Source organism: Trachurus japonicus, chromosome 20 (genome assembly GCF_045865225.1).
Source record: "Trachurus japonicus isolate A0001 chromosome 20, Traja_1.0".
Classification (NCBI taxonomy): domain Eukaryota; kingdom Metazoa; phylum Chordata; class Actinopteri; order Carangiformes; family Carangidae; genus Trachurus; species Trachurus japonicus.
In genome coordinates, this window is record NC_140926.1 from 25,349,845 (window position 1) to 25,375,474 (window position 25,630).

A 25,630-nucleotide genomic window follows, 5' to 3' on the forward strand; every position below is an offset into this window, starting at 1 on the left:
CTAAATCACTGGAGAACCACAATCATGTCTGAGGTTTTCACAGAGAACCCCTCTGTGTACAAAAAATAGGATTCATTAACATGGCGGAGGTTTGAACACAGTCACACAGCAGCTTCAGTTCACAGTTTACTTCTTTATTTGACAGAGGGACACAGAAGGATGTAGGATCATAGTCTGTATAAAGTGTGGGACCTATTGTGTTTTGGGGGCAGACAGACAGGTGAGCCTGAACACTCGGAGGCCCAGTCACTGGAGGAGGGGGCGCATGCGTGAGAGGTTTAGTGCCGTCGCACTCAGAAGATGTTTGGCGCGCTGCCTGCGTGTTCCTGCAGTGTGTGCGTACTGGCGCAAAGCGCGGCGTTCCGCTCGGTGCTCGTCCTCATCAACAACAACAACAACCGGATAAAGTGTTTCCCGGCTCCCGGTGCGCTGACACACCCAGAGGGACACGCTCACCCCGGGCCTCTGTGACGGTAAGAGCCCGCACCGACGGCTCCGCGCTCTCCTCGTCCCCCCGCTCGAGCTCCGTTTCCGCGAGGATGTCTGCGCGCTCTCGAGCCGCCATGGCCGCTCGAGCTCCGTCTCGCTCCTGTCGCCGGAGCCGCGGCGCCGCTGCTGCTCGCGTGCCTGTGAGTCGGTCCCGGGGACGGCGGCGAGGCACGCGGCCCGCTACCCGTCCGACAGACGATAGTGTCGGTCAGCAGTTTAATGGGAGCTAGTCCGTGGTGGATAGTAACTTGATAAACGCCATTTTGTGTGAAGCGGACTCACAGGCCGAATTGTCCGCCATTTAACACAAACACCACAAGTTTCACCACAAATATAAAAAATGTCGTTCAACACTGACACTCACTGTAAACATAACGGTTGTTACACACCCGAGGTAGGCTACATCCCAGTCAGCTGGGCTGGGCCCGGCAGGCCGCTGTTTACACCGGTATCATTTAGAATGTCGAATTTTAGTTTAGCATGTTAGCTCCCCTGTGTTACAGGCTAGCGCTAGCCCCACTGGTAAACACAGTCACCATTACCACCCGAAACCTCCGCTGTACACACCGACACGACGTTATTCTCCCACTATCACGCTTTCTTTTTCTTAATTTTAAAACCATTACGTTACTGTTCACATCGCAGCCGTTATCGCCTAGCCCAGACCGCTTCAAATTGACTAACTTTTGGAGAGACGGTTGACCGTGCGGGTCCAGGTGTGTACCGGGTCTGTGGACGTGTCCAGATAAAACCCGGTGGGTTCACGGAGCTTCATTAAATAAATACAATCCTCTGAAACAATGTACGCGTGAGCTCGGTGACTGTCTGCCCCTTCCGTTCAGTCAAAGGCTCCATGAAGCGTGCACACGCAACGGTGCGCGTGTCCGCGGCATTGAAGGTACATGAACTACTGCAAACATACTGGTTAGCGGGTGGGGTGGCGTGGGGGGGTCTGTCGGTGCCTCTGGGCGCTGGACTGACACCCTGCTGCTCATAGGGACTGACAGGTCAGTTTCTAATGAAGAGGTGTTAACACTTAAAATCCAGAGAGTGGAGGAGAGTCAGACCTGAACCTTGACATGCTGATCCGCTTCAGTGGGACTTCAGTGTCCCTTCAGAATAAAGCTCCAGAAATCCACTCAGAAACCAGAGAAATGGGGCCACAGAGCTTCACTGAGAATCCTGCAGTTTTTAAGTTTCACAGCTCCAGCATCACAGTGAGCAGTCTGAATAGGCCCCACATGTGAACTGGGAGTGAGAGTGTGTCCAACTATCTCCAACAGAGCTGAAAACACTCTCTCTCTCTTGAGACTGAGATCAAGAGCTGTCATGAACACACTGTCCTGGGGGCTGTGCAGTAGTTCGCTCATTTGCAACAAGTTTTTACACCTACCGGTAAATAAAACATCCAGGGTTCAGTTAAATCATATTTGAATTATGAGTCTTAAATGCATAGTTCAACATTTTGGCAAATCCGCCTATTGATAGCTTTCAGTGACGTCACTTCCCAGGGACCTGGCGGTCAAAAGCAACATTCCAAAGTGGCCCCGCAATGGACTTTCTATGGACAAACAACCGAGTAATGACTTAAATCATCTGCCACTGTGCCAGCAGCCGAGAAAGAAAGATATAAAAACAGCTTTGAAGTTTTGGTCACTTGTGCCCCATATTCAACACCAGCTGCTGTATACGAGCTGGATGACCAGTTCCCTGCCGAAGCTCCAGTTGGGCGATGTTTACATTTACCTGGTGGAGAATCCATCATCCTCCACCGCTTGCAACCAATATTTCCGGTGTTATGGCTCAACTGGTGTCTGATTAAAAGCCCCATTTTGTAGTTTTTTGATCTTAAAATAATGTTTCTGAACTCGTTGAAGTGGTAGAAATGTACCTGTAACTTTCCTGTGTGGGAACACCGTCCTGGTACCGCAGCTCCGCTGAGCTCCACAGTCTGAGCTCCAGCCCACTGAGCCCAGGCTCCCTGCTCCTCTCACCCACAAACCAGAGCCCTTAGCTGGGCTGCACGGTGACCAGCTGCCCTCCCCCTCCCCCGCCTGGAGCTTTGCTACGCACCGCTACCGACGGCAACGATGACGGCGGTCCGATAGCAGCGGGACCGGCGGCGGCGGCGGCGGCGGCGGCGATGGTAACCCGGCGGGACCGCCGCCACCGGGCACGGCAGCAGTACCGCCCGCGGCGGCAGCGGCACGGTAACGGGGGTCGGGACCGACCGCGGCGCGGCGAGGACGATGTTGTTATTGTATTTTCAGAGTGTTTTCCATTACTTCGTAACTTTAACATGACAGGCTTTGTCATAGTGTGCAGTGTTGTGCAGAGTGAGAGTAGTGTGGCGCTGACTGACTGTAGATTGGCGGAACAGGTTCACTCACAGAAGCATATGGCTGCAGTAACATGTGAACTGCGGCTTGATTTGTGAATTTGTGACAAATCTGCGGACGGAAGTGCAGCACAGCTGTTGTTCGGTACGGTAACCAGTTAAATCAGACACCAGTTGGGCCATAACACCGGTATTTTTGGAGCAGCAGGGAGCAGTGTGTGTTTTTCTGCCTTGTCCTAAGCCGCGGACAGCGGGGAAGTGGATTGTTTTGACCGCCAGGGGGGCGTTCCATACGGGCCGTGACGTCACATGAAAGCTACAGTCGGCAAGCAAGGAAAGTCACTTCCGGTTAGGGCCGTGGGGGAAAACAAACCGTTTTCCCCATACACACTCATGCAAAAAGGCGGCATTTTAAACCTTTGTCAAACGCTTGTTCGCCGTCCTGTCTTAGTTTTAATCACATATGCTGACAAAGAGCTATATATTAGAAAACTCATCACGATCTGGGTCGATTGCTGTCCGTACATCTTAAAATATAAAGTTTTCACAGCCATAGCCTACACCGAGTCAGCAGGGTCGGCAACCTTCACTTCCGGTCAGAGCGTTACACGTTTGGAGAAGATGAGCGAAGTTCCGATATAAAAGTTCAGGTTGTGGTTTTTGAATTTATTTGCGGTGCAAAATAATACACAATAACTCAGGCAGTGTCTACGAGTGTCTAGAGCCGGCCGGCGGCGACTAAGAGAGCGTCAGAGCCGTGGGGGAAGACAAATATGACTGACTGTGAAATACCTAATATTTTTAAATGTACGGACAACAATCGACCCAGATCGTGATGAGTTTCTAAAAATATAGCTCTCTGTCAGCATATACATGTGATTAAAACTAAGACAGGACGGCGAAAAAGCCTTTGACAAAGGTTTAAAATGCCGCGTTTTTGCATGAGTGTGTATGGGGGACACGGTTTGTTTTCCCCCACGGCCCTAACCGGAAGTGACGTTTCCTTGCTTGCCGACTGTGTCTATTGCCATGATCTCTATAGTCATAGCATTAGGTTCATTAGGCTACCTTTAATTATCGGTGCATGCTATTTTGAGATCTGTGGGGCAGAGACGTGAGCTGCTCAGCTAACACAATGGAGGTGAATGGTACAGGTCCCCTGTCCCTCATCAAACTCATCAAATACACAATCCAACAACTCCAAAACACTCTGGTGGACAAGTTGTGACCTGTACATTCACACTACATTCACATTCACCCACACTATGAAATACAAGTGTTTTAATTATGTAACATTACGACACATGAAGCAAATGATCGTAACTACTTGGGCTTTTGAAATCACTCCACCCAGCAGTCATGTCAGGAATGTAGTTCCGGCTGCATTTACCTCGAAAACAACTCTGTCTCGTAATGTTACATTATTATTTCATAGCGTGATGAATGTGCAGGTCACAACTTGTCCACCAGAGCGTTGTGGAGTTGTTGGACTGTGTATTTGATGAGTTTGATGAGGGACAGAGGACCTGTACTGTTCACCTCCATTGTGTTAGCTGAGCAGCTCACGTCTCTGCCCTGCGCATCTCAAAACAACATGCACTGATAATTAAAGGTAATGAACCTACTGCTATTATGGCAATAGGTGAATTTGCCAAAATGTTGAACTATCCTTTAATCTTGGATGTTAACTTGGTCATACCAGTACATGCTATGTGTTAACTTGAGTCAGCTTGTTAATTATCAGAGGCTGGTTTGTAGCGTTATCCACAGTGCAGGATCAGAGCGCTAAGCCTTGGAAAATGTTTCTGTTGATTTGGGTGAGCTTTTGATTGGTGAGTTTAATGAGGGAAACCCCTCAGCGTTGTGTCACCCTCTGTTTTCTGTTTGCAGATGGCAGAGACAGTGAAGTACGTGGACGACGAACACAAGAGCATCTTCCTGAAGCTGCTGAACGAGCAGCGTCTGGAGGGAGAGCACTGCGACATCGCCGTGGTGGTGGAGGATGTCAAGTTCCGCGCTCACCGCTGCGTGCTCGCCGCCTGCTCCAACTACTTCAAGAAGCTCTTCAAGAAACATGAGGTGACACATTGACTTGATCAGTCTTTTGGGAAGGCTCTGTCCTCCTGCACCCATCACATACCCTACAAATCTGTGTGCGTGTTTGTGTTTGATTCAGGTGGACAATTCATCTGTGATTGAGATCGACTTCATCCGCTCTGATATCTTTGAGGAGGTGTTGAACTACATGTACACAGCAAAGATCTCTGTCAAGAAGAGGGACGTCAACCTCATGATGTCCTCTGGTCAGATCCTGGGCATCCGCTTCCTCGACAAGCTCTGCTCACAGGTAACACACACACACACACACACACACACACACACACACACACACACACACACACACACACACACACACACACAGTAATGTACAGGAAACACACAGTGACAGAATGGTATTACTTTTGTATCAAATCAATCCAAACAAAACCTCTTCAATGTCTTCAATGAAAATAAGAGCTCGAGAAAGAATAAAACTTTATTTAAAGGAAAACTTTGTTTTTTTTCCAACCTGGGCTCTGTTTTCATATGTTTTTCTGTATACGTGAGTGATGGATAATACTTTTATTGAGGTGGCTCCAGTATGGAGCCGGGCAGGCAGCCTGCAGCCCAGCTAACGCTCTTCAACCGCGCAAGTGGCTCCCGTCAACGTTGGCCCTATAAACCTGCATTTTTTTCACACTGACAGGCTCAGATAGTTAGAATGAGTGTCCCACAACATTCTAGAAAGGAGAAATGAATGTATGTCTCTACCTCGTCGGCACGGCGCAGTGCATCCACAGGAGTGTCAGCATCCATTTGTAGCACACCTCTAGCCCTAACTTGTGAAAGCTGCGCGAAGAGTAGCCCAACATTTTGTTGCTACAATTTGGAAATGCTCCGGTCGTTTCTCCTCACCTCAGTCAGGTAACAATATTCCCCATCGGTGTTTTGCCGTGAGATTTCAGAACGAGATTTCTAGTGTGGTGAGATTTGGACACAGATCACAACAAACAGCAACCTCCAGCTAAACATACGTTCATTTCTCCTCTCTAGTATGTTGTCGGACACTCATTCTAACTATCTGAGCCTGTCAGTGTGAAGAAAATGCAGGTTTATAGGGCCAACTTTGACGGGAGCCACTTGCCCGGTTGAAGAGCGTTAGCTGGGCTGCAGGCTGTCTGCCCGGCTCAATACTGCAGCCACCTCAATAAAAGTATTATCCATCACTCACATATAAAGAAAAACATAAGAGAGAAAAAACTCACTGAAGAAAAAAACTGTCATCTCAAAAGCAAAATGTATAACTTGAAAACAAATTTCAAATATATTGGTCCTTTAAAGGGATAGTTCAACATTTTGGCAAAGCGAACCGTAAACAAAAACATATTTATCAAAAATAATTAAAGGACCAATATATTTGTAATTTGTTTTCAAGTTATACATTTTGCTTTTGAGACTACAGTTTTTTGCTTCGGTGAGTTTTTTCCCCCTTAACTCATTGAGTGCCGCGCTCCTTTCCAAAGTTTTAGTCAAGTGTACCGGCAAATTAGACCATATTTGACTTTTTATTTTAGAGCCATAGTGTATTCTATATTATTGCCACCAACACATACTGTAGCTCATTTGAAAGGTTTAACTTTATCCTTCAAATGGCCACAAACCGTTTGTTTCTACGTGCCTCCGTTCCTGAGAAAAGTCAAGCTAAACATGGCTGGGTTTCACCAAAATCCCTCCTTTTTTTCTAGAAAAGGAGATACAGCGTCTTTTATGAAAGGTGCGCTGTTTGTGTCTGTCGCTCTTCAGACACTCGCATTTCTGGATCAAAGGGCTCGTATAAGATAAATATACACAACAATTGTTGTTCTATTCACAAAACCACCATCGGGGGCGGGGGGGGGCGCCACTAAACAGCAATAACACAGACGCACCGTGCCGTGTCACAGCCTCTCGCCGCGGAACGTGAGGCTCTGCCGGCCACAGCGGCTCGCGAACACCGGTCCCGCCGGTGGTCGCGGTCCGTCTGTGGTACGGGTCGGTGGTGCCGGTCTGCTTTGGTCCAGAGACCATCAGATTTTACCGCGGGAGGACTTTGGGGAGGACACGGTGTTGCTCCAGATGAAGACCGGGCGGGACAGTCGGCTGAGAGCTTCCTGGTTCAGCTCCCAGCTGCTGCAGCCTCGCGGGTGAGCGGAGCAGCAGCGGAGCAGCTGCTGCATCCACATGCAGAACTCCGTTTGCAGAAGCTGAGTTATGATAAAAACTTCCAGATCATGAGCTGTCATGTGACTTTGATCGTCATCTATTTCAGTTCTCCTCGTCGTAGAGTCCCCAAATTTACATATAATGTGTATTAAAGTGTCTATTTTCATAATTTAAAAAAAAAGCAAAAAACGAAAAATTTCGTTTTTGGCACTCAACGCATGGGAACGAAAAACGAGAAATTACGTGGTTGGCACTCAATGAGTTAAATTAAATGTTATTCTTTCTCAAGCTCTTATTTTTGTTTGACATTGAAGAGGTTTTTGTTTGGATTGATTTGATACAAAAGTAATTCCATAGTGACAGTAAAGTACAGATACACTAGAAGTGACAGTAATGACAATGGGTGTATAGTGGATAGTTGATGGTCTGTGTGTGTGTGTGTGTGCGCTCAGAAACGGGACGTGTCATCAGACGACAAAGAGAAGTTTCCCTATGACATAGTGAAGATGGCGCTGCCCCCCGAGGCCCAGCTGGCTGCCGAGTCCGAGGTAATCAATACTGATCAATACATTATCAGCAAATACTGACATCACACGTCTGTCACGCCGACACTAATCTCATGATGGCGTGTGACTGCGTCAAGGTCCTCGGAGAACACGACGACACGCCCAGCGCCGACGACCTTGTGGAAGCATCGGCCAATCAGGAGCTGGATAAGTCTCCCAGTGCGGCGCTGCGTGTCCAAGAGGCCATCCTGAAAGAGCTGACCAATGAGGATGTGCACAAGGTACACACACTTTGTATTATCTGAAAGTATCTTGTATTTTTCTAGAAGATAAATATGTACATGTTGTATTCCTGGAACGCTAATGCTGTTAGCTCTTCATTCCACGTGCCAGTGAGCGCATGCTGCCCATTATGAGAGAGGAGCTGACATCTCCTCTCATTGTCTGTGCATCCCTTTCTACCTCCTCTCTGGATCTCTGCAGGGATATTAGTAGTTTTGCAGGGTTGAATGAAAAAAAAAGAGTTGAATGTCTTAGATAATTTTCCAGGACAACTCAAGCTTTTCTATCACATCAGCTACCAGAGCTCTGTTTGACCTTTTTAGACCCCACCAAGGATTTATCTTCCAAACAAATGCCTAGTGAGAAAACTAGAGACTTTACCGTAAAATTCGGGATATAAGTCGCACTGGTATGTAAGTCGCAGTTTATGTTTGGGGGTCTCAAACTGGAAAAACATATTCCCATATTTTTTAAATAAAAATGCTATACAGCGTGAAGTTTCTGTGCTGCATTGTAGCGTTTCTATTTTAAATTTAAAGCAACATTGCGGAGTTTCAGCTCAGTGCTTCCACCATCTGGTGAGAAAAATGAAACTTATCAGCCAGCGCATCCAGCGTTTATTCCCATTAATAAAGACAGTATTTCCCACATGTTTGCAAGGAGGAGACTGTGTGGTGGGTGGTCGGGGGGGCGGGAGGGCGATGCGGTGGCGGCGGTGGTGACGACGACAACCGGAGGAGAACCGTAACTTTCGCTTTTACCCACCACGTCTCTCCTCGACTCAGAGGGGAGGGGGGAGGAGGGGGGGCGGTGATTCGTACCCGTGAAGGGAAGTTACATAGTGCAGTTTCAGCTGACGCGACCCGGCTCAGGCTGCAGCGGCAGCACCATTCATCCTATTAACCATTTTTCTACCATTGCAGTGAGTCTGGAAACATTATTTTAAGGCCGAAAAACTCCGCAATGTTACTTTAAAAAAGAAAAAGAGATCACGGGGTAATTTGAATAGGCTACTGTACATTTAGTGCAATATAGCGCACGTGTGTGTGTGTGTGTGTGTGTGTGTGCCTGCACATTAGATAGAGACCAAGTCCAGCAGGAGGAGGGGCTGACTGACAGAGATGATAGAAAACACTGTTAAAAAAAACATAACAATGAGATTATTTTCTGTGAGAGACTATGGCGGACCCAAACGAGTCTTAATCAGGAAAAAAACACCCGCGGCGCGAAGTCGTATGTGGGTACAGAACACATCACTGTTTACACCGTCACAACGTGTTCATGACGACCTCCGGAGGTGGTTTGGCCGATCGGAGCACTGTACTTTCATGTGGTCAAGCTCCATCTGATTGCAATCTGATCGCTGCAAATACGGTGTGAACGGGGTTGAAATTTACCTTGGTCTATAGGTCGCACCGGCGTATAACCCGCACCCAACTTTTTAGATGAAAAAAAAGGGCAAAAAAGTGCGACTTATACACCAAATTTTACGGTAGTTGATGAGTGTTTCTGGTATTGGACGGCGAGCATGAGGGTTTTCTCTGCTGATTGACAGATAGGGGAGCAGCAGAAAGCTGTAGTGGGTGTTTGTTTATGCTGTTCTATGATAAATTTGTCATCATTTCTAAGCATGTAAGAGATAGAGAAGTCAGAGCCACAGACTGCACATCTTTAAATCAGACTTCTGGGGCTGAGAGAGGAATTAACATAGAAACAAACTGGTTAAATGTACAAGATAAGGCACAACTGTCAAAGCAAAGCATGACTGGGACGAGCGATGTGTGAGTGTGTTGTGTAATGACATGTCTGTCAGACTGGAGCAGCTGGAAATGTCCTGGAAAATGATTTCAAGAAACGAGTGTGAACCCTGTTGTGGTTGCTAGGCGGGCTGGTGAGAGTGCAGTCAGCTGATCCCCGGGGTAAATAACAGTGCAGCCATAGAGGTGCTGTGCAACACAGAGAGGGAGCAGTGGTTAGACAGTGGTCAAAGACAAGGCTAAAAGCTGGAGTTGTAAAAGTCTGAAGTGAAGGGTCTTAAGAAACAGATGAGAAGCTGTGATGTGGCTCTGTCATCCTCACATGTACAAACAGCACCTGTTTATTGTTTATTTTGGATCCCCATTATCCTGGGCTCCACACAACAGAGATAGTTACAACGTTATAACATGTTCACAAAAAAATTACATGAAGTCATTCAACATAAATATATTAACATGATTATAGAAGAATTATATGAAAAATTACATGAAGTCATTCAAAGTAAATGTATGATTATCCACAAGTTTCCGAGCGTCATCTATGGTCAAAACCAGAAGCCGGTTTTGCATTTCCAGTGAAATTGTACATTTATGTTTCCATGGTTTTCAGTCGTTGTCATAGTTGCGGTAAACACATGGATCTATTAACGCTGGCTTTTAACACGGATGTCAATTTGTGTGATATCCATTGTTAAAAGCTGGTGTGATGATCCATGCATTTTTTACAGATTTTCATTGAAAAAAAAAAAATCCATGCATTTACCACGACTACCAAAACCATGGAAACGTAAACATAAAATTCCACCGGAAGAGCAAAACTGCCTTACGTTTTTGGTGTTCGGAAAAAGGTGGATAGAAGAGTTACATGAAGCATATGAAGTTATTCCACATAAATGTATTCACATGATTATAGAGAGTTCCCCATAATTTCATGATTTCATAATTTCCTAGCTCTGTTCAACTCATAATTTCATGACAAATCACAGCTTCCTTCAGTTTCATTTTAAAACTGGACATCCCAGCAGTTGTGATTAAGCGTGGGGGGAGACTGTTTCTAGCTCTATACATGACTGACTTGTTAAAGGGATAGTTCACCCAAAATTCAAATTTCACTCATTATCTACTCACCCTCATGTCAACTAAGAGCTGTGAGAATTTTCAGAGTCCTCCGTTCCTTCTCTGAGTTACGGGGGCGTCCGTGCAGCAGTATTTGTCCATATAATGGTTGTGAATGGATACCAACTTTCTTCGTCCAAAAAGACACACCAAAAAACATCCAAATACCTCCATACTGCTCGTCTGTAATGTCCCTCTTGTATTGAAGCCCCAACATGAGAAATTGTTCCCAAAAAAAAAAAAAGTCTAGCTTGTTTGTAGCGGAAGCTCCCAGTGTCTTGGTTCTCTGCTCTTCCTGTGTGAGATTTGCACTGACCGGCGGAACAATTTCTCATGTCGGGGCTTCAATACAAGAGGGACATTACAGACGAGTAGTATGGAGGTATTAGGATGTCTTTTTGGTGTGTCTTTTTGGATGAAGAAAGGTGGTATCCATTCACAACCATTATATAGACAAATACCAGAGATGGGGACTCGAGTCACTGTGACTTGGACTCGAGTCGACTCGAGTCGCTATTTTGATGCGACTTGACTTGACTTGACAAAAAATAAAAGACTTGCGACTTGACTCAGACTTGAAGGTTAAAGACTCGGGACTTGACTTGACTTGAGACACGATGACTTGAATGACTTGAATGACCAGCCGCCACCGCTGAATTTCTCACCGGCACGGCACCAGATCAGTCGGTGTTTTTTTTTTTCCCCCGGACTTTTTATGCATTTATTTTGAAAGGACCGCTGGAGAGAGAGAGGGAGGGGGAGAGAGTGAGAGGCAGGTTTGATACGGAGGGGCCTTCAGGGTCGCTGCAGCGGGCTACATGGATCTATTAGGCTATAATATAATACATCCATGGCGTGCTATCACGCTCGCAGCTCAGTGTTTTTAAACGGAGATTTCATCCGGAGTTTCAGTGACGGTGAGCGGCCTGACGCTGCTTCATTAACGCTGCGTCGCCGCCGCTGTTCAGAGTCGGGACAAACGCACAGTAACCAATAGACCTATCAGTCACCTGTTACCATAGCGAGAAGCTATCGTGTCCTTTTTAAAAAATTAAAAAATCTCCTCTGCTTCAGCCTCACGTTCTCACTGCTGCAGAATCTGCAGTGACTACACAGCTGTTTGCCTGTCAGTCATAGCATCCAGGAATGTTTCAATGTTACACATTCTTTGACTTTTGAATATAAAATATCAAATTAATATCTAACTACTTGGTATGAGTGCAGGCTGAGAATGGTGTTGTCATGATAGAATATAGCTAATAGATTTTCTATTCTATTCTATTCTATTGATGTAGTAGGAGTTAACCTTTTGTGATCAGATCAGGTATGAAGAGGCTCATTAATGCATTATAAGACATGATAAGACATAAGACATAATAGATGTTCTATTCTATTCTATTCTATTCTAATATATTGTCTTCACTTTATTTAGATTAGATTCTGCGGGTGAAATTTCAATAATAAGGTGACTTGACTTGGACTTGACTTGACCTATGCAGGACTTGACTTGGACTTGACTTGACATAACCTGTGACTTGACTTGACTTGACTTGCCCAAAGAAAAACGACTTGGGACTTACTTGAGACTTGAAGGTTAAGACTTGAGACTTACTTGAGACTTGCACATGTGTGACTTGGTCCCATCTCTGACAAATACTGCTGCACGGACCCCCCCGTAACTCAGAGAAGGAACAGAGGACTCTGAAAATTCTCCCAGCCCTTAGTCGACATGAGGGTGAGTAGATAATGAGTGAAATTTGAATTTTGGGTGAACTATCCCTTTAATGCATTGGTTCTGGGTAAAGGCCGAGAGAAGCTGTTAGCTGAGGCCCGTCTGCTGCTAGAACTCTGTTTTACGTTTGTTGGTTGAAGTTGTAAGAACAAAAAACAGGTTTACGTAAAATCGAAGTCTTTGTCAAGTCCATAATAAGAATGTAAGCTGCTGTGTGGCCTCTCCAGGTGACCTGCTACGACCAGGATGTGGTGGGCGAGATGGAGGCGGAGCCCAAAGAGCTGGGGGCGGAGCATCACGCCACCCAGACGCTGACGTTCGCCGACAGCATGGGGGAGGTGAAGGACGAGCAGCCTCCCGGTTGGTCCACGGCCACCACGGACATGAAGTTTGAGTACCTGCTGTACGGGCACAGAGAGCAGCTGGCCTGCCAGGTGTGTGGGAAGACCTTCCTGGACGAGAGCAGACTCAGGTACACACCTACACACCCACAGCCGCATCCAGCAGCTTTGCATACGCACAAATATATGTTATGTATGTACACCATCTGTGACGCTAACGGTCAGATGCATCAAAGATAGAGCTATCATGCAAATTAGCCTTCCCTGCACACCAGCTCCACATCTGGTGTAAACTCCATTCTGCTGCTTTCAGTCAGTCGGGAATCCAGAGAAACAAGAAACACTGGGTCCTGATTTACAGCGTCAGACTGCATGTCCAAACAGAGTGGAATGGAAACACAAACACATCCATTTGGGTCAAATTTAAAGGGATAGTTCAACATTTTGGCAAACTGGCCCATTGCCATAATCCCTATAGTCATAGCAGTAGGTTTGTTACCTTTAATTGTCGGTGCGAGTTATTTTTAGAACAGCCAAGCAGAGCCGTGAGCTGCTCAGAGCTACGCTATAGAGGCTAATGGGATTTCTTGGTTTCCCTCATCAAACTCATCAAATACACAATCCAACAACTCCAAAACGCTGTCGTGGACATGTTGTGACCTGCACATTCACCACGCTATGAGATAATAACAGAACGTTACCAGACAGAGTTGTTTTAGAGGGAAATGCAGAGACTTCTTGATGAAAAACTGTCCCTGACAGGAACGTGCATCAGCTGTTTTGCATGAATTTCCCTCTAAAACAACTCTGTCTGGTAACATTCTGTTATTATCTCATAGCGTGGTGAATGTGCAGGTCACAACTTGTCCACCAGAGTGTTGTGGAGTTGTTGGATTGTGTATTTGATGAGTTTGATGAGGGAAACCAAGAAATCCCACGAGCCTCAGTAGTGTAGCGCTGAGCAGCTCACGGCTCTGCTCCGCCGTTCTGAAAAATAGCTCTCACCAATAAATAAAGGCAGGGCTGTAAACTAACTTTTTGGCTCACCTGCCAAGGGGACCGGTAGATGAAAAAATCTACCGGCCAAGGACATTTTTTACCGGCCAAATAATAAGTTGCCTCTTTTCGTTACATATACATCAGTTTCAGCACTTTTCATTGAGATAACAGTATTTTATAGCAATACATGCTTAGAAAAGAAGCCAAAGCCAAATAAATTGTAATCTTATTGAATAATCAAAACATTCCAAATTGGGAAACCTTAACATTGCAAAACTAACAAACGAAACACTCCTTTTATTCTATTCTATTCTGTATTCTGTTACTCAAAGATGTTCACAAGTCTTTTTTTGCAAGTCAAGTCTCAAGTCTTTGTGGGGTGAGACTTCATCAAGTCTCAAGTTTTTGGTCAGGAGTTCAAGTCAAGTCTCCAAAAAATAAAAGTCTCCTGTCTCTTCTGGTTGTAATGACCCTTCTATCAACTGCTGCTATCCGGTCTACTAAGAATACTGCACAGCTAAATCTAAGAAATTCAAAGAATTTACTGTATTATTATCACTCCTTTATTAGCATACAGTACCTATTGATTAGTTGTTTATGATCACTTTAAATAGGCTATTGCAATGCAATATGAAGAAAACACACAATGAAAGCTTTCATTTAAAGAAAAACTGTATTCTGAGTCAAGAAAGAATCAAGGCTGCTCTGCCTCTATGCATGTTTCTGAGAGAAGAACTGCTGTTATTATTATTTTTTAATTAGCTCAGTCAACTCGTGGGGGCGTGTCGACCCGTGCAGACTTCTATACGGGCCTTCAGTCATATTTCGCAGCAAAAAAACAGCAACAACGTATCCTACAGTAGCCTGATATGTGCCAGTCCAGTTATGCAGCAGTCCCCGCGAAGGAGGGCCAGACAACAAACGTTGTGCCTCACCTGTACGGACGGTGCGGCTATAGGCTATTAAAAAAAAGAAAGAAAAAAGCCGGTTCACAGTCACCTGTCACTCACTCGCAGCTGACTGAGCTGTCAGAGGAGCTCTGCCTCTGTCCCTCTCTCTGTCCCTCTCTCTTGTAAAAATAATAATGATTGTTCACGAGTCCCAAAACACGAGTCCAAGTCTAAGTCTGAAGCATAGACTGTGGTCTGAAGTCTCTGTGTGTGCAACTCGAGTTCGAGTCGCAAACGGAGTCCCCATCTCTGGTCCATAGTTCCGTGCGCGCGAGAGAGATGGGCAGGCAGGCACGCACGCACGCACGCACACACGCACACACACACAGCTGCGGGGCAAAAACAACCGGCGCGGAGAAATGCAAGTCTGGTTTGAAGGGAGGGCTCCGGCTCGCGCGGAGCGCGCGGCGCTTTGCAGCGCTTCCGCGGTGTCCGCGTGTGACACTGGCGTGAGGCTACGTTGCTTCTGAGGGGAACTGTTTTCTACAGCGGGGTCAAGCGGGACAAACATCTACCCGCCCCCGTGGCGTGTAGCCCTCCAAATTTAAGTCGCCAGGGGAATATTTTAGTCGCATTTGGCGAGTGGCGACCGTTAGTTTACAGCCCTGAATAAAGGTAACAAACCTACTGCTGTGACTATAGCGATTATGGCAATGGGCCAATCTGCTAAAAATGAAGAGGAGAGGAGACGTTGCAGATGAGTGCACATATAACGTTATAGCCTAGATAACGGTTAAATGTTATTTCTGTTACATACGAGGAACATAATTTCACACAATACAACAATCACAGCTTAGACAGACTTGGGGCCTGTACTGCGAAGGAGGCTCAACATACCTAGGCTTAGTGCTCAAGATGCAGCTCAACAAACCCTCAAGTCCGCAATCAGAGCTAAACGGTACTGTGACGGTGGTTATCAACTTAATTAGTCAAGTCCGGTTCTCAGCTTTGTGCTCTGCGCGCGTTCACATAAAAGGGGGTGTTTGACGTCATATTATTCTACTTCCGCACGAAATGGATCCACAACGGGCTGATTTCAGCCAAGACGAGTGCAATTGTTTTAATGGAGAGAGTATGAGCGATATTTAAAAAAAAGCACGATCACAGCCTGAAGCAACAGTGTTGCTGCAAATATGACAAGAGAGGAGGCTGCTTTTAATTTTTCTGACAGCTCTTGCGCTACTTTTAAATATGAAGCTTTATCCATATAAACTAGAGCAACATCAACTGTCATTTTAAATTGTGTTATATTGTTATATATTTCACTGATCGCAATTATAACGCGAGTGTGTGTTTTATTGGAAGCGAGGCTGAATAGGTTACAGTGAGGGTTTTTTTTAGGTGCTGTAGCTACAAGCAAATCTCATAAACAAAGACCTTTTTAAATGTGAAAACAGCGGAGACTTATTCAAGATTTGCGTTTGGGCAACACTGAAATATAACAGGCGACACATCGGAATTAATTTATTCACGGCCACATTAAGTGAAATTATTAACTTTACCGATTATCCATCTGATTATCTGTCCTGCTGCGAGCGAACAACTTCTATCAGTGGTGACTGACTGTATATAAAAGTAAAATATAGGCTATAGTCTAATATATAATGAGCTCCTGACGCTCAGCTCAACGGGTGAGGAGGCGGAGACTCAGCGGAGACGCTCAGAGAGAAAGTCAACAGCAGCGATCAGCTGATCTCTCCCTCCGTACAAACGCTCCGTTCTGATCCAGCTCCACCGGACTTTCAAAGTAAAGGTGCCGCCAGCTGTAAATGAGTTAAAATAGTGAAACAGCGGCGCTTTTATAGCCGGTTTTATGATTAAACTCTTAACATAACCTGATCGGGACCAGGTTATGAGCTAAGCATAAGTTACCATGGTGATCTAGCCTCGTTAAAAGACAGCCACCTTCGCAGTACAGGAGAGGCTGGCTTTACACTCAACATACCTCGCTAACCCACTAAACTGGCTTCGCAGTACAGGCCTCTGGAATCAGCAGGTAAACAATGAGTAGTGCGCTCAACCACAATGGACGCTATGCAGCTCACCATGAGAGACTGTTGGCGCCTTCAATACTTATTTTCCCTGCTGTACATTAACTCATTATGATCCCATTCCATTTGCTTGTCTCAGTTTGGAGCATGTGTGTTCTGTGAAGGGTGACTGAGCAAAGTGACGTCTAGATGGAGGTTACAGTGTGGAGCACAGCAGCAGTGTTAGGTCAGTCTGCTGTGTGAGCATTTTGGATTAAGTGCAACCTATGATTAAAAAAAAAAAAGCTCTGTGACTGTGCTGACACTGCAGCAACACTTCCAATATGTTGGAATCTATAGAGGCCTGAACATGCACAAAGGCTCCTATAGATACTTATCAGTAGGTGACGTCACGGTGCGTTCCACCTGGCCGCCGCCATGCTGGGTACCGAACACTGAGTTAACCTCTATTCAGCTCAGTGCAGCCACGTCCTCTCTGACCAGAAATGACTGCTGCCTGATGTAGTTTGGATATGGATATTTCTCATTTTGATGGCCTTGCCTTGAAAGCACACACCTCCAGCACCTTTCTGCTGAGACGATCTTTGACAGCGCGGTGCGCCGCTCTCTCTCCCGTTAAAACTTAATCTAGCTCACCCAGCGGACCTCTCTCTCTCTCTCCTCGTCTCTCTCTCTCTCTCTCTCGCTCACTGTCTCTCTCCTGTTATATGTGTTTAACCAAATACACGAAAAGCCAAATCAAATCAAAAATGCGTAGCCCACTTCTTTTTTCTTTTTTAACTCACAGACATTTTCATAAAGTAATAAAATATCTGGACATTTTGCCATCGTTAACATTGAGACAAAAGGCTGCAGGAATGGAAGAAGAATTCGGCAAATCATCTTATCACGCAAAAAGGCACAACAAACAGGTTTTGCACAATGGTTTGCACAAATAAGTCTTAATATGCGCAACACCTTCTCATCACAATCCACGCCATCTACACAGCTACGTTATCAGCTCAGCTGTTATTAAAACCCAACTCATCAGGACGCGATGACCACCACTCACATTAAACAAACCGTTAACTATTAATCCACACTCAAACCGAGGCAGCAATAGTGTTAACTGTACTCAACAAGCTGTTATTACAAGGTTTACAACAGATATGACAGACAACCTGGGCCGTGTGTGTGTGCGCGCGTGTGCGTGTATAAGAAAGGGAGGGAGGGAGGGAGGGAGAGAGAGAAAGTAGGTAAAAGCTGCTAGCTGTTAGCTACCGTAGCTCAGGCGTCGGTCTCCCGTCAGGTAAAAGCTGCTGTTTATTCCTCAGATGAAGCTCATGTTGAGGCTCTCCGGTACAGTTATCCATCACTGCTGTTGAATTAGCCGCTAAACTGCTGGACGCTAAAACCGAGGGGGCGTCTGTGTGTTTACAATTCACGAAAGCAACGTGAACGTACGTGCTGCTCACACTCAGTAGAGTGAGGCAGCCTCCCTTGGCGTACATGTCTCCCAAGCTGTTTAATGACGGTAAAAATGAAACAAAGTAAATATCCTGCATAGCTTCTCTTTTCTGTGCTGCGCTGATCAGAGCGGCGTCCCTAGCAACGGTGTATTTTACTTAGCAACGATCTGTTAAACAGGAATAACAGACTGTTAAATGCAAAATCAAGATGTAAATAAATATCAGAAATATCAATAAATTATCGGAATACGACATTCAATAGAGCCATGTAATAAAAAAAGGTTTATCCACTATTTTTGTGAGATTTGATGTCACAGCCCATAGACTGCCTTTGGAAGTCGGTACCCAAGATGGCGCTGTGACCGGCTGCGAACGCTGTGTGACGTCACGTGATATCTATCTATTGATAGATATCTGCGAACGCTGTGTGACGTCACGTGATATCTATGATAGATATCACGTGACGTCACACAGCGTTCGCAGCCGGTCACAGCGCCATCTTGGGTACCGACTTCCAAAGGCAGTCTATGGGCTGTGACCTAATACATCCATGGCTGTGACATCAAATCTCACAAAAATAGTGGATAAACCTTTTTTTATTACATGGCACTATTGAATGTCGTATTCCGATAATTTATTGATATTTCTGATATTTATTTACATCTTGATTTTGCATTTAACAGTCTGTTATTCCTGTTTAACAGATCGTTGCTAAGTAAAATACACTAGGTAGGGACGCCGCTCTGATCAGCGTAGCACAGAAAAGAGAAACTATGCAGGATATTTACTTTCTGTTTCATTTTTTACCGTCATTAAACAGCTTGGGAGACATGTACGCCAAGGGAGGCTGCCTCACTCTACTGAGTCTGAGCAGCACGTACGTTCACGTTGCTTTCGTGAATTGTAAACACACAGACGCCCCCTCGGTTTTAGCGTCCAGCAGTTTAGCAGCTAATTCAACTGCAGTGATGGATAACTGTACCGGAGAGGCTCAACATGAGCTTCATCTGAGGAATAAACGGCAGCTTTTACCTGACGGGAGACCGATGCCTGAGCTACGGTAGCTAACAGTTAGCAGCTAGCAGGTTTTTACCTACTCCCCCCCCCCCCCCCCTTTCTTATCGCACACACACGGCCCAGGTTGTCTGTCATATCTGTTGTAAACCTTGTAATAACAGCTTGTTGAGTACAGTTAACACTATTGTTGCTTCGGTTTGAGTGTGGATTATTAATTGTTAACGGTTTGTTTAATCGAATTTTGATCGTGATTACGATTTTGGCTTCTCACGATCATAAAAACAATGTAATCGAAGAAAAACGATTATTTTTTTGTCTATTGGTGTTTTATTCTGAAAAACACACATGCGCGCTTCCGCCCCCGCGCCTGCACTGCACTCCTCTCTCAGTTAATGCTGTGGACGAGTCCACTTCCTCCTCCGGCCCGTAGGCTACATGTGCATATGTTTACAAAGCCGGCAAGGAAGCAATCTGTAGAGCGGCGGATAACGTTATACGATGTTACGACGTGTATTTGTGTAGTTTAATCTGTCATAAACAAGAGATCACTTATGGGGCACGTCAAAAAAAGAAAGAAAAAAAAAAGTTATGGGGTGCGTTTGTGACGAGAGCTGGGACAGCGCAGCTGGGCGGAGGCTCTGATCTTCCCAGGTTGCATTTCATCCCAGAGACGCAATAAGCGACACACACGGAAGCAGAGACCCTCCATTCTCCCTCTTAACTCTTTGACTGCCAGCCATTCTCACAGCAGCTTCCTCCAGCTTGCCAGGCATTTTCCAGCTTTTTGACTGATTTCCGTAGACCCACCATAATATTATGTACTGTTACTACATACACATTCAACCCATCAAAGGAAAGAAGAGGGTCTCTAGTTTCCAGCAAAAAAACCTGTTTGTTTCTATCTTGTTCCAGTCTTGTGAAATTGACGGTTGAATATAGGTTAGTTTAGCCCAAAATGCCATTTTGGCACCAAAATCTTGAGAAAAAGAGGTTTTTGTGTCGGCTGTCATTTTCAGGTGAACCAGTACAATTGGGTCCTTTATATTTTGCTTTAGTGACGCCTCAACATCTGTACAGTTGTTCTCTTGTAAACAACAACTAAATCAACACTGACAAATGACTTTTGATGACAAAAGACAAAATATTTAGCTACTGACACACACTACTGCAGCCTTTTTTCTTTCTTTTCTTTGAGTTACAACTTTTTCTTTCCTTTTTTTTAGTGTGTGTGCGTACGTGACGTGTGCGTGTGCATACGTGTGTGCATACGTGTGTGCATACGTGTGTGTGTGTGTGTGTGTGCGCGCGCGCGCGCGCGGATCAGTTCGACAGGTTTTTGTAGCCGAAACACGGCGCTTTAGATCAGATCCAGCTTCCTCTGGTCAGCAGGCAGCGGTCTCACTCACTCTCTCTGTCTCACACACATCTACACACACACAGCCGACAGCTCTGGCTGACGCCCCCTGAACTCACAGCCACAGACATGTGCGCTCACAACAGAGTACAGACACTCCCACCACGTTTACCTCTCGTCACGTTCGCCGGCGCCGTCCGTTCCTCATCCACACTACTGTAGATCGCGGGGTTTTCAAGCTGCTATCCGAGTGATTTCTCGCAAAATCTGGCGACTTTCCAAACGCTCTTGACGACTAACGACGAGCGATCGACGGGGTTGTTGTTACTAACGTTTGTGCTTTGTATCACGGAGCTGCACAGAGCTTCGACGAGCTGCCGAGCCGCCATGAGCCCCGCCGCCGCCCCCTAAGCTCTCACCGGCGGCCAGAGTGTCACGGAGCGGCGCCGCTGCAGTCAGACACCCGCACCGCTCCGTGAGGGGGGGGGGGATACGCTATATTTTTTACATCTCTCAATCCAAATGTGTTTTTCTGCACTTTATTTTGATGATACAAGTCTGATCTTCACAGAGGAGTAGGGCAAGACATTCAGCATGGCGTTGCCATTAAAAAAACGCTAAGACGAGTTATCTCGTCTTTGGCAGACTACGCTTGGATTCGCTAAGACGAGATAACTCGTCTTTGGCAGTGAAAGAGTTAATAAGTTAAATCATGACAATTACTCCAAATCTGTTTATTCAAGGTAAAAATGTAGAAAAGTTAAGCTAAACATCCTGTATAGTTTCTGCTGCTGGATCATAAAACAAAAAAAGTTTTAAATACATTTTGAATAAATATTTAAAATTATAAACTTAAAAACCTTAAACACACATTGGCACTGTTTATTTAAGGAATAATGTAGCATGGTCAAGCTATAAATCCTGCATAGCCCCCCCCCATAATCGTGTAAATAATCGTGATTTCAATATTGACCAAAATAATCGTGATTATGATTTTTGCGTCCAGCCCTACCATGCAGGGCTCACGTCTCTGCCCCGCCGATCTAAAAACAGCTTGCACCGACAATTAAAGCTAATGAACCTACTCCTAAAACTATAGGGATTATGGTGATAGGCGAATTCGCCAAAATGTTGAACTATCCCTTTAACAATATATGCTCACACCATTGCCTAATGATCAGTGTATAAGGTTACAACAAAATAACTGTTATGAATCATCTCTTCCTTTGTGTTGTGTTCATGAGAACAGAATTCTGTCATTCAAACAACTCAGAGTTGTAGTTTACAATTATATAACAATTGATCATAATAACTGACTCCACCATTCCACTTCATTTAGGATGTACAAAGTAAATGTGTATATAACCTGGATTTTTCGGCATGCACACGTTTCCACCACACGAGGCCCCTGATCACCGTGTCTTCTTGCAGGAAACACGAGAAACTTCACTCAGCAGAACGTCCCTTTTCCTGTGAAATCTGCAGCAAAGCTTTCACCACACACGCTCACTTGAAAGGTACAAATACAACCAGATTCCACCAGATCCTGCTGTGTTTTTATTCCTGATCTGAGGTGACGTGACTGATCTGACCTCCGTCCTCACCTGTGTCTTCCAGAACACTTAAAGATCCACACGGGCTTCAAACCGTACAGGTGTGACGTTTGCGGTAAATCGTTCATCCGAGCTCCAGACCTGAAGAAACACGAACGGGTTCACAGCAACGAGAGGCCGTTCGCCTGCCAGATGTGCGAAAAGGTGAGTTAATCCGTCTCCGTCCATGATCTTCTGTCTCATACCTGTCTGTAGGGCTGCCACAAACGATTATTTTGATAGTTGACTAGTCACCGACTATTTTTTCCGATTAGTCGACTAATCGGATCATACGTAAATTGAATGTAAAACATACAGCTTATCGCACCAGCATGCAGCTGCTCTTATGTAACCATCATAGCTTTCAGCTTGAAGTGTTTAAGGTATATGCTAACTTAAAATAAAGACAATTAAGATGATTATACGTGCCCTTCTTTTCCCTATAAGAGGGGCACGGTTGCTGGTCTCCAGTGTTCGGACGCGTGCTAGTGCAGCTAACAACAAAAGGTGCCCAAGGCGAGGGTTTGTGCTAAAACACACATTTATTATAACAAAATACACAATACCTCCTTGGCGAATGGGACACGAAAGCACATAAAGACACGGTCAAAACTGTATGCCTTCGACCAGCACACCTGGCACTAATTGTCCTGGCCCTAAATACCCCCGCGACCCGGAAGCGCGTGACGCCACTTCCGGTGTCAACAGAGGTTACAACAATAAACCCCGCCAAGTACAAACACCAAAATAAAAGCGCAAATATGGCTCCTACAATGATAGTTCATTAAACTTTGAATGAAATATGCAGCTTGTAGCAACAAAAGCATAAAGTGCAAACAGCTGAGTAAAATAAGGATAAGGCACTGGCCTAAACAACACCAAAATAAATACTTGAGGTTTTTTAGGTTTTTCTTCCCTTCATTTGTCTCTGGCATTAAACATAGCTACATTTAAATAAAATGAGGTAGACACCTGAAACTAAGGAATTATTCACAATAATAAAGTTTTGGTAGGCCTATCATTCAAATATAACTTGTGCTCAGGGTAAATAATAGTCGTTCTGTTACACCGGTGCCGCTTGATGACGGACGAGAGGTAGAGAGAGAAAAGAGAGAGAACACCTGTAGTACTAACTCACCTTGAGTGAGTGCGTGTGTGTGTGTGGCGGGCGGCGGTGGGTGCGTGTGTGGAAGGTGCTGCAGCAGTTTTGAGAGAAAAACAAAGTTAAAAAAAAAAAAAAAGACGACGCATCGGCTATTAAATTAGTTGTTGACGATTTTAATAGTTGACATAGTCGTGACTAGTCGACTAATCGTGGCAGCCCTACCTGTCTGTCTGCTCACCGGTGTGTCTTGTCTTCCTGTGCAGGCGTTTAAACACAAATCTCACCTGAAGGACCATGAAAGGAGACACCGAGGAGAGAAACCGTTTGTCTGTCCGTCCTGCACTAAGGCCTTTGCCAAGGTAGGTGTGATGTATGGACAGTCAGAGTCCAGTCTGTCTGTGTGTCCCTATCACATGGAGAGTTCACCGTCTTGTGTATTTCCAGGCGTCAGATCTGAAGCGTCATGAAAACAACATGCACAGTGAGAGGAAACAGCTGAATCCACTGCAGAGCGACACAGAGACGCTGCAGGCCGCCGCCATGGCTGCAGAGGAGCAACATCTGGATAACATCAGCTGCTCCTAACATCTGGAGGACGTCAGCTGCCCCCTAACATGTGGACAACGTCAGGTGCTCCTCACTTGTGGACATCGGGCGTCAACACCTGGACAACGTCAGCTGCTCCTCACATCTGGACAATATCAGGTGCTGGTAACATGTGGACATGAGGTGTTAACACCTGGACAACATCAGCTGCTCCCAATCTTTATCACTGTATCAATGAGAATATTTTCACTGTATCTATTGGTTTATTTTAATGTTGTTGTTTTTTTTTTTTCATCAGTGAACATGAACTGATTGTAAAGGGGCTGTTTGTATGTTTTCTCTGCTGCTGAATGTGGTTTTACTCCCGGTGATGTGTTTGGTGGTGATGATGGTGGTGGTAGTGGTGTCATCGTCGTGTTTACAATACAACAGGTTACTGTGTGTCCTCTGAGCGGCTCCTCCAGGACAGACTGGGAGTTCCACTGCCTCGGTATCGGAAAACGATGAGACGCTAGTCTGGAGCTAACTGGTTAGCATGGTAAATACGAAGAAGAAACGTGATAGGCACAAGAGGTGACACTGGTGGTTCTCTCCACCTTTGGAAACAGCTCTGAATAAAGACGTGTTATGATGATGTAGACTGGTGAGTAAACAGCTGCTAATGCTAATGCTAATGTGGGCTCCAGCAATGGTAAAGCCTCCAAACAGCTTCTTTCCTGTGAACTGGTAACCTCAACAATGGTGGTGATCATCTTAAACATGGCAAATGTTTAACTCTGACTTCTTGTATGATCTGTAATTTCTTATCTCTTTGTAAATAATACACATGATTTGTTTTTCAGTATGAACCAAAATCTGTACAGAAAACAGTGGCTTTTGGAACTGTTGATTTGTGCCGTTGTATATAAATCTGTTCAGTTCAATGAGCAGAGTTGCTGTGTTTTTAAAACATGTCTCTTTTATTTCATTGTATTTCATTACTGTCACTAAACTACAGGAGCCCAGAGTGGATACATGAACTCAACAGGACTGTGTCCACATGGTACTTCCCTGACAGTAAAATAAACCCTTTTATTTCAAATATCTACCAATCAGTACATTCTCATCATGTTGTCAAATATTACTGATATGTTCTGTGGTTTTATTCATGTTCATAATTATTTTACATAGGTTCTCATGGTCTTAGATCTGATTGGCTGAAAAGAAGCAAGAACATAACACTTGACACATCTATAGATACAGGCTCTGACCAGCAGGAGGAGACAAAACTTTTTTTTACAAAGAAAAAATGGTAACGCTTTACTTGACGCCTATCTCTATAACACATAACCATACTTATAATGAGCTATAATGCAGATTTAATACTCATAAATGATCATAATGCTTTATAACAATAATCATAACACACTATAAAGCATTTTATCTTGACTTACAAGGTCAGGTATTATAATACATTATAATTGTTGGTAACTGGCTGACAATGACGACGTTGATAATGCAATATAAATATAGTTATAATGTGTTATAATTGGCTTATAAACGTGTATAACTATCATTATAAACACTCATAAATCACATAAGACTTTATCATTAAGCATAACACATTATAGAGCATTATAACTCTATTATAATACTAAGACCTTATAAGCCATTATAAAATGCTCTATAATGTCTTATTGTTATAAAGCCTTATTATAATTAATGAGTGTTTATAATGATAGTTATACACGTTTATAAGCCAATTATAACACATTATAACTATATTATTAATGCATTATCGATGTGGGCATTGTCAGTGAGTTACTAACAACTATAACCTATTATA

General features: G+C 44.8%; 1 protein-coding gene across 1 annotated transcript; it reads left to right on the forward strand.

Moving 5' to 3' along the window:
* Positions 1-270: 270 nt before the first annotated feature.
* On the forward strand, positions 271-24,248 carry zbtb14 (zinc finger and BTB domain containing 14). The gene is made up of 10 exons (XM_085763177.1): positions 271-473; positions 4,718-4,906; positions 5,004-5,174; positions 7,522-7,617; positions 7,713-7,856; positions 12,690-12,934; positions 21,994-22,079; positions 22,180-22,319; positions 23,523-23,618; positions 23,704-24,248. Exons 2-10 carry the CDS (start codon positions 4,718-4,720, stop codon positions 23,842-23,844), a joined length of 1,308 nt encoding a protein of 435 aa, XP_085619303.1. The 5' UTR covers positions 271-473; the 3' UTR covers positions 23,845-24,248.
* The last annotated feature ends 1,382 nt before the right edge of the window (positions 24,249-25,630 follow it).

Coding starts and splice junctions, on each gene's coding strand:
- zbtb14 (XM_085763177.1), top strand. CDS start 4,718: ATGGCAGAGACAGTGAAGTACGTGGACGACGAACACAAGAGCATCTTC. Junction 7,857..12,689: donor CCAATGAGGATGTGCACAAG/GTACACACACTT, acceptor TGGCCTCTCCAG/GTGACCTGCTACGACCAGGA. Junction 22,320..23,522: donor CCTGCCAGATGTGCGAAAAG/GTGAGTTAATCC, acceptor CTTCCTGTGCAG/GCGTTTAAACACAAATCTCA.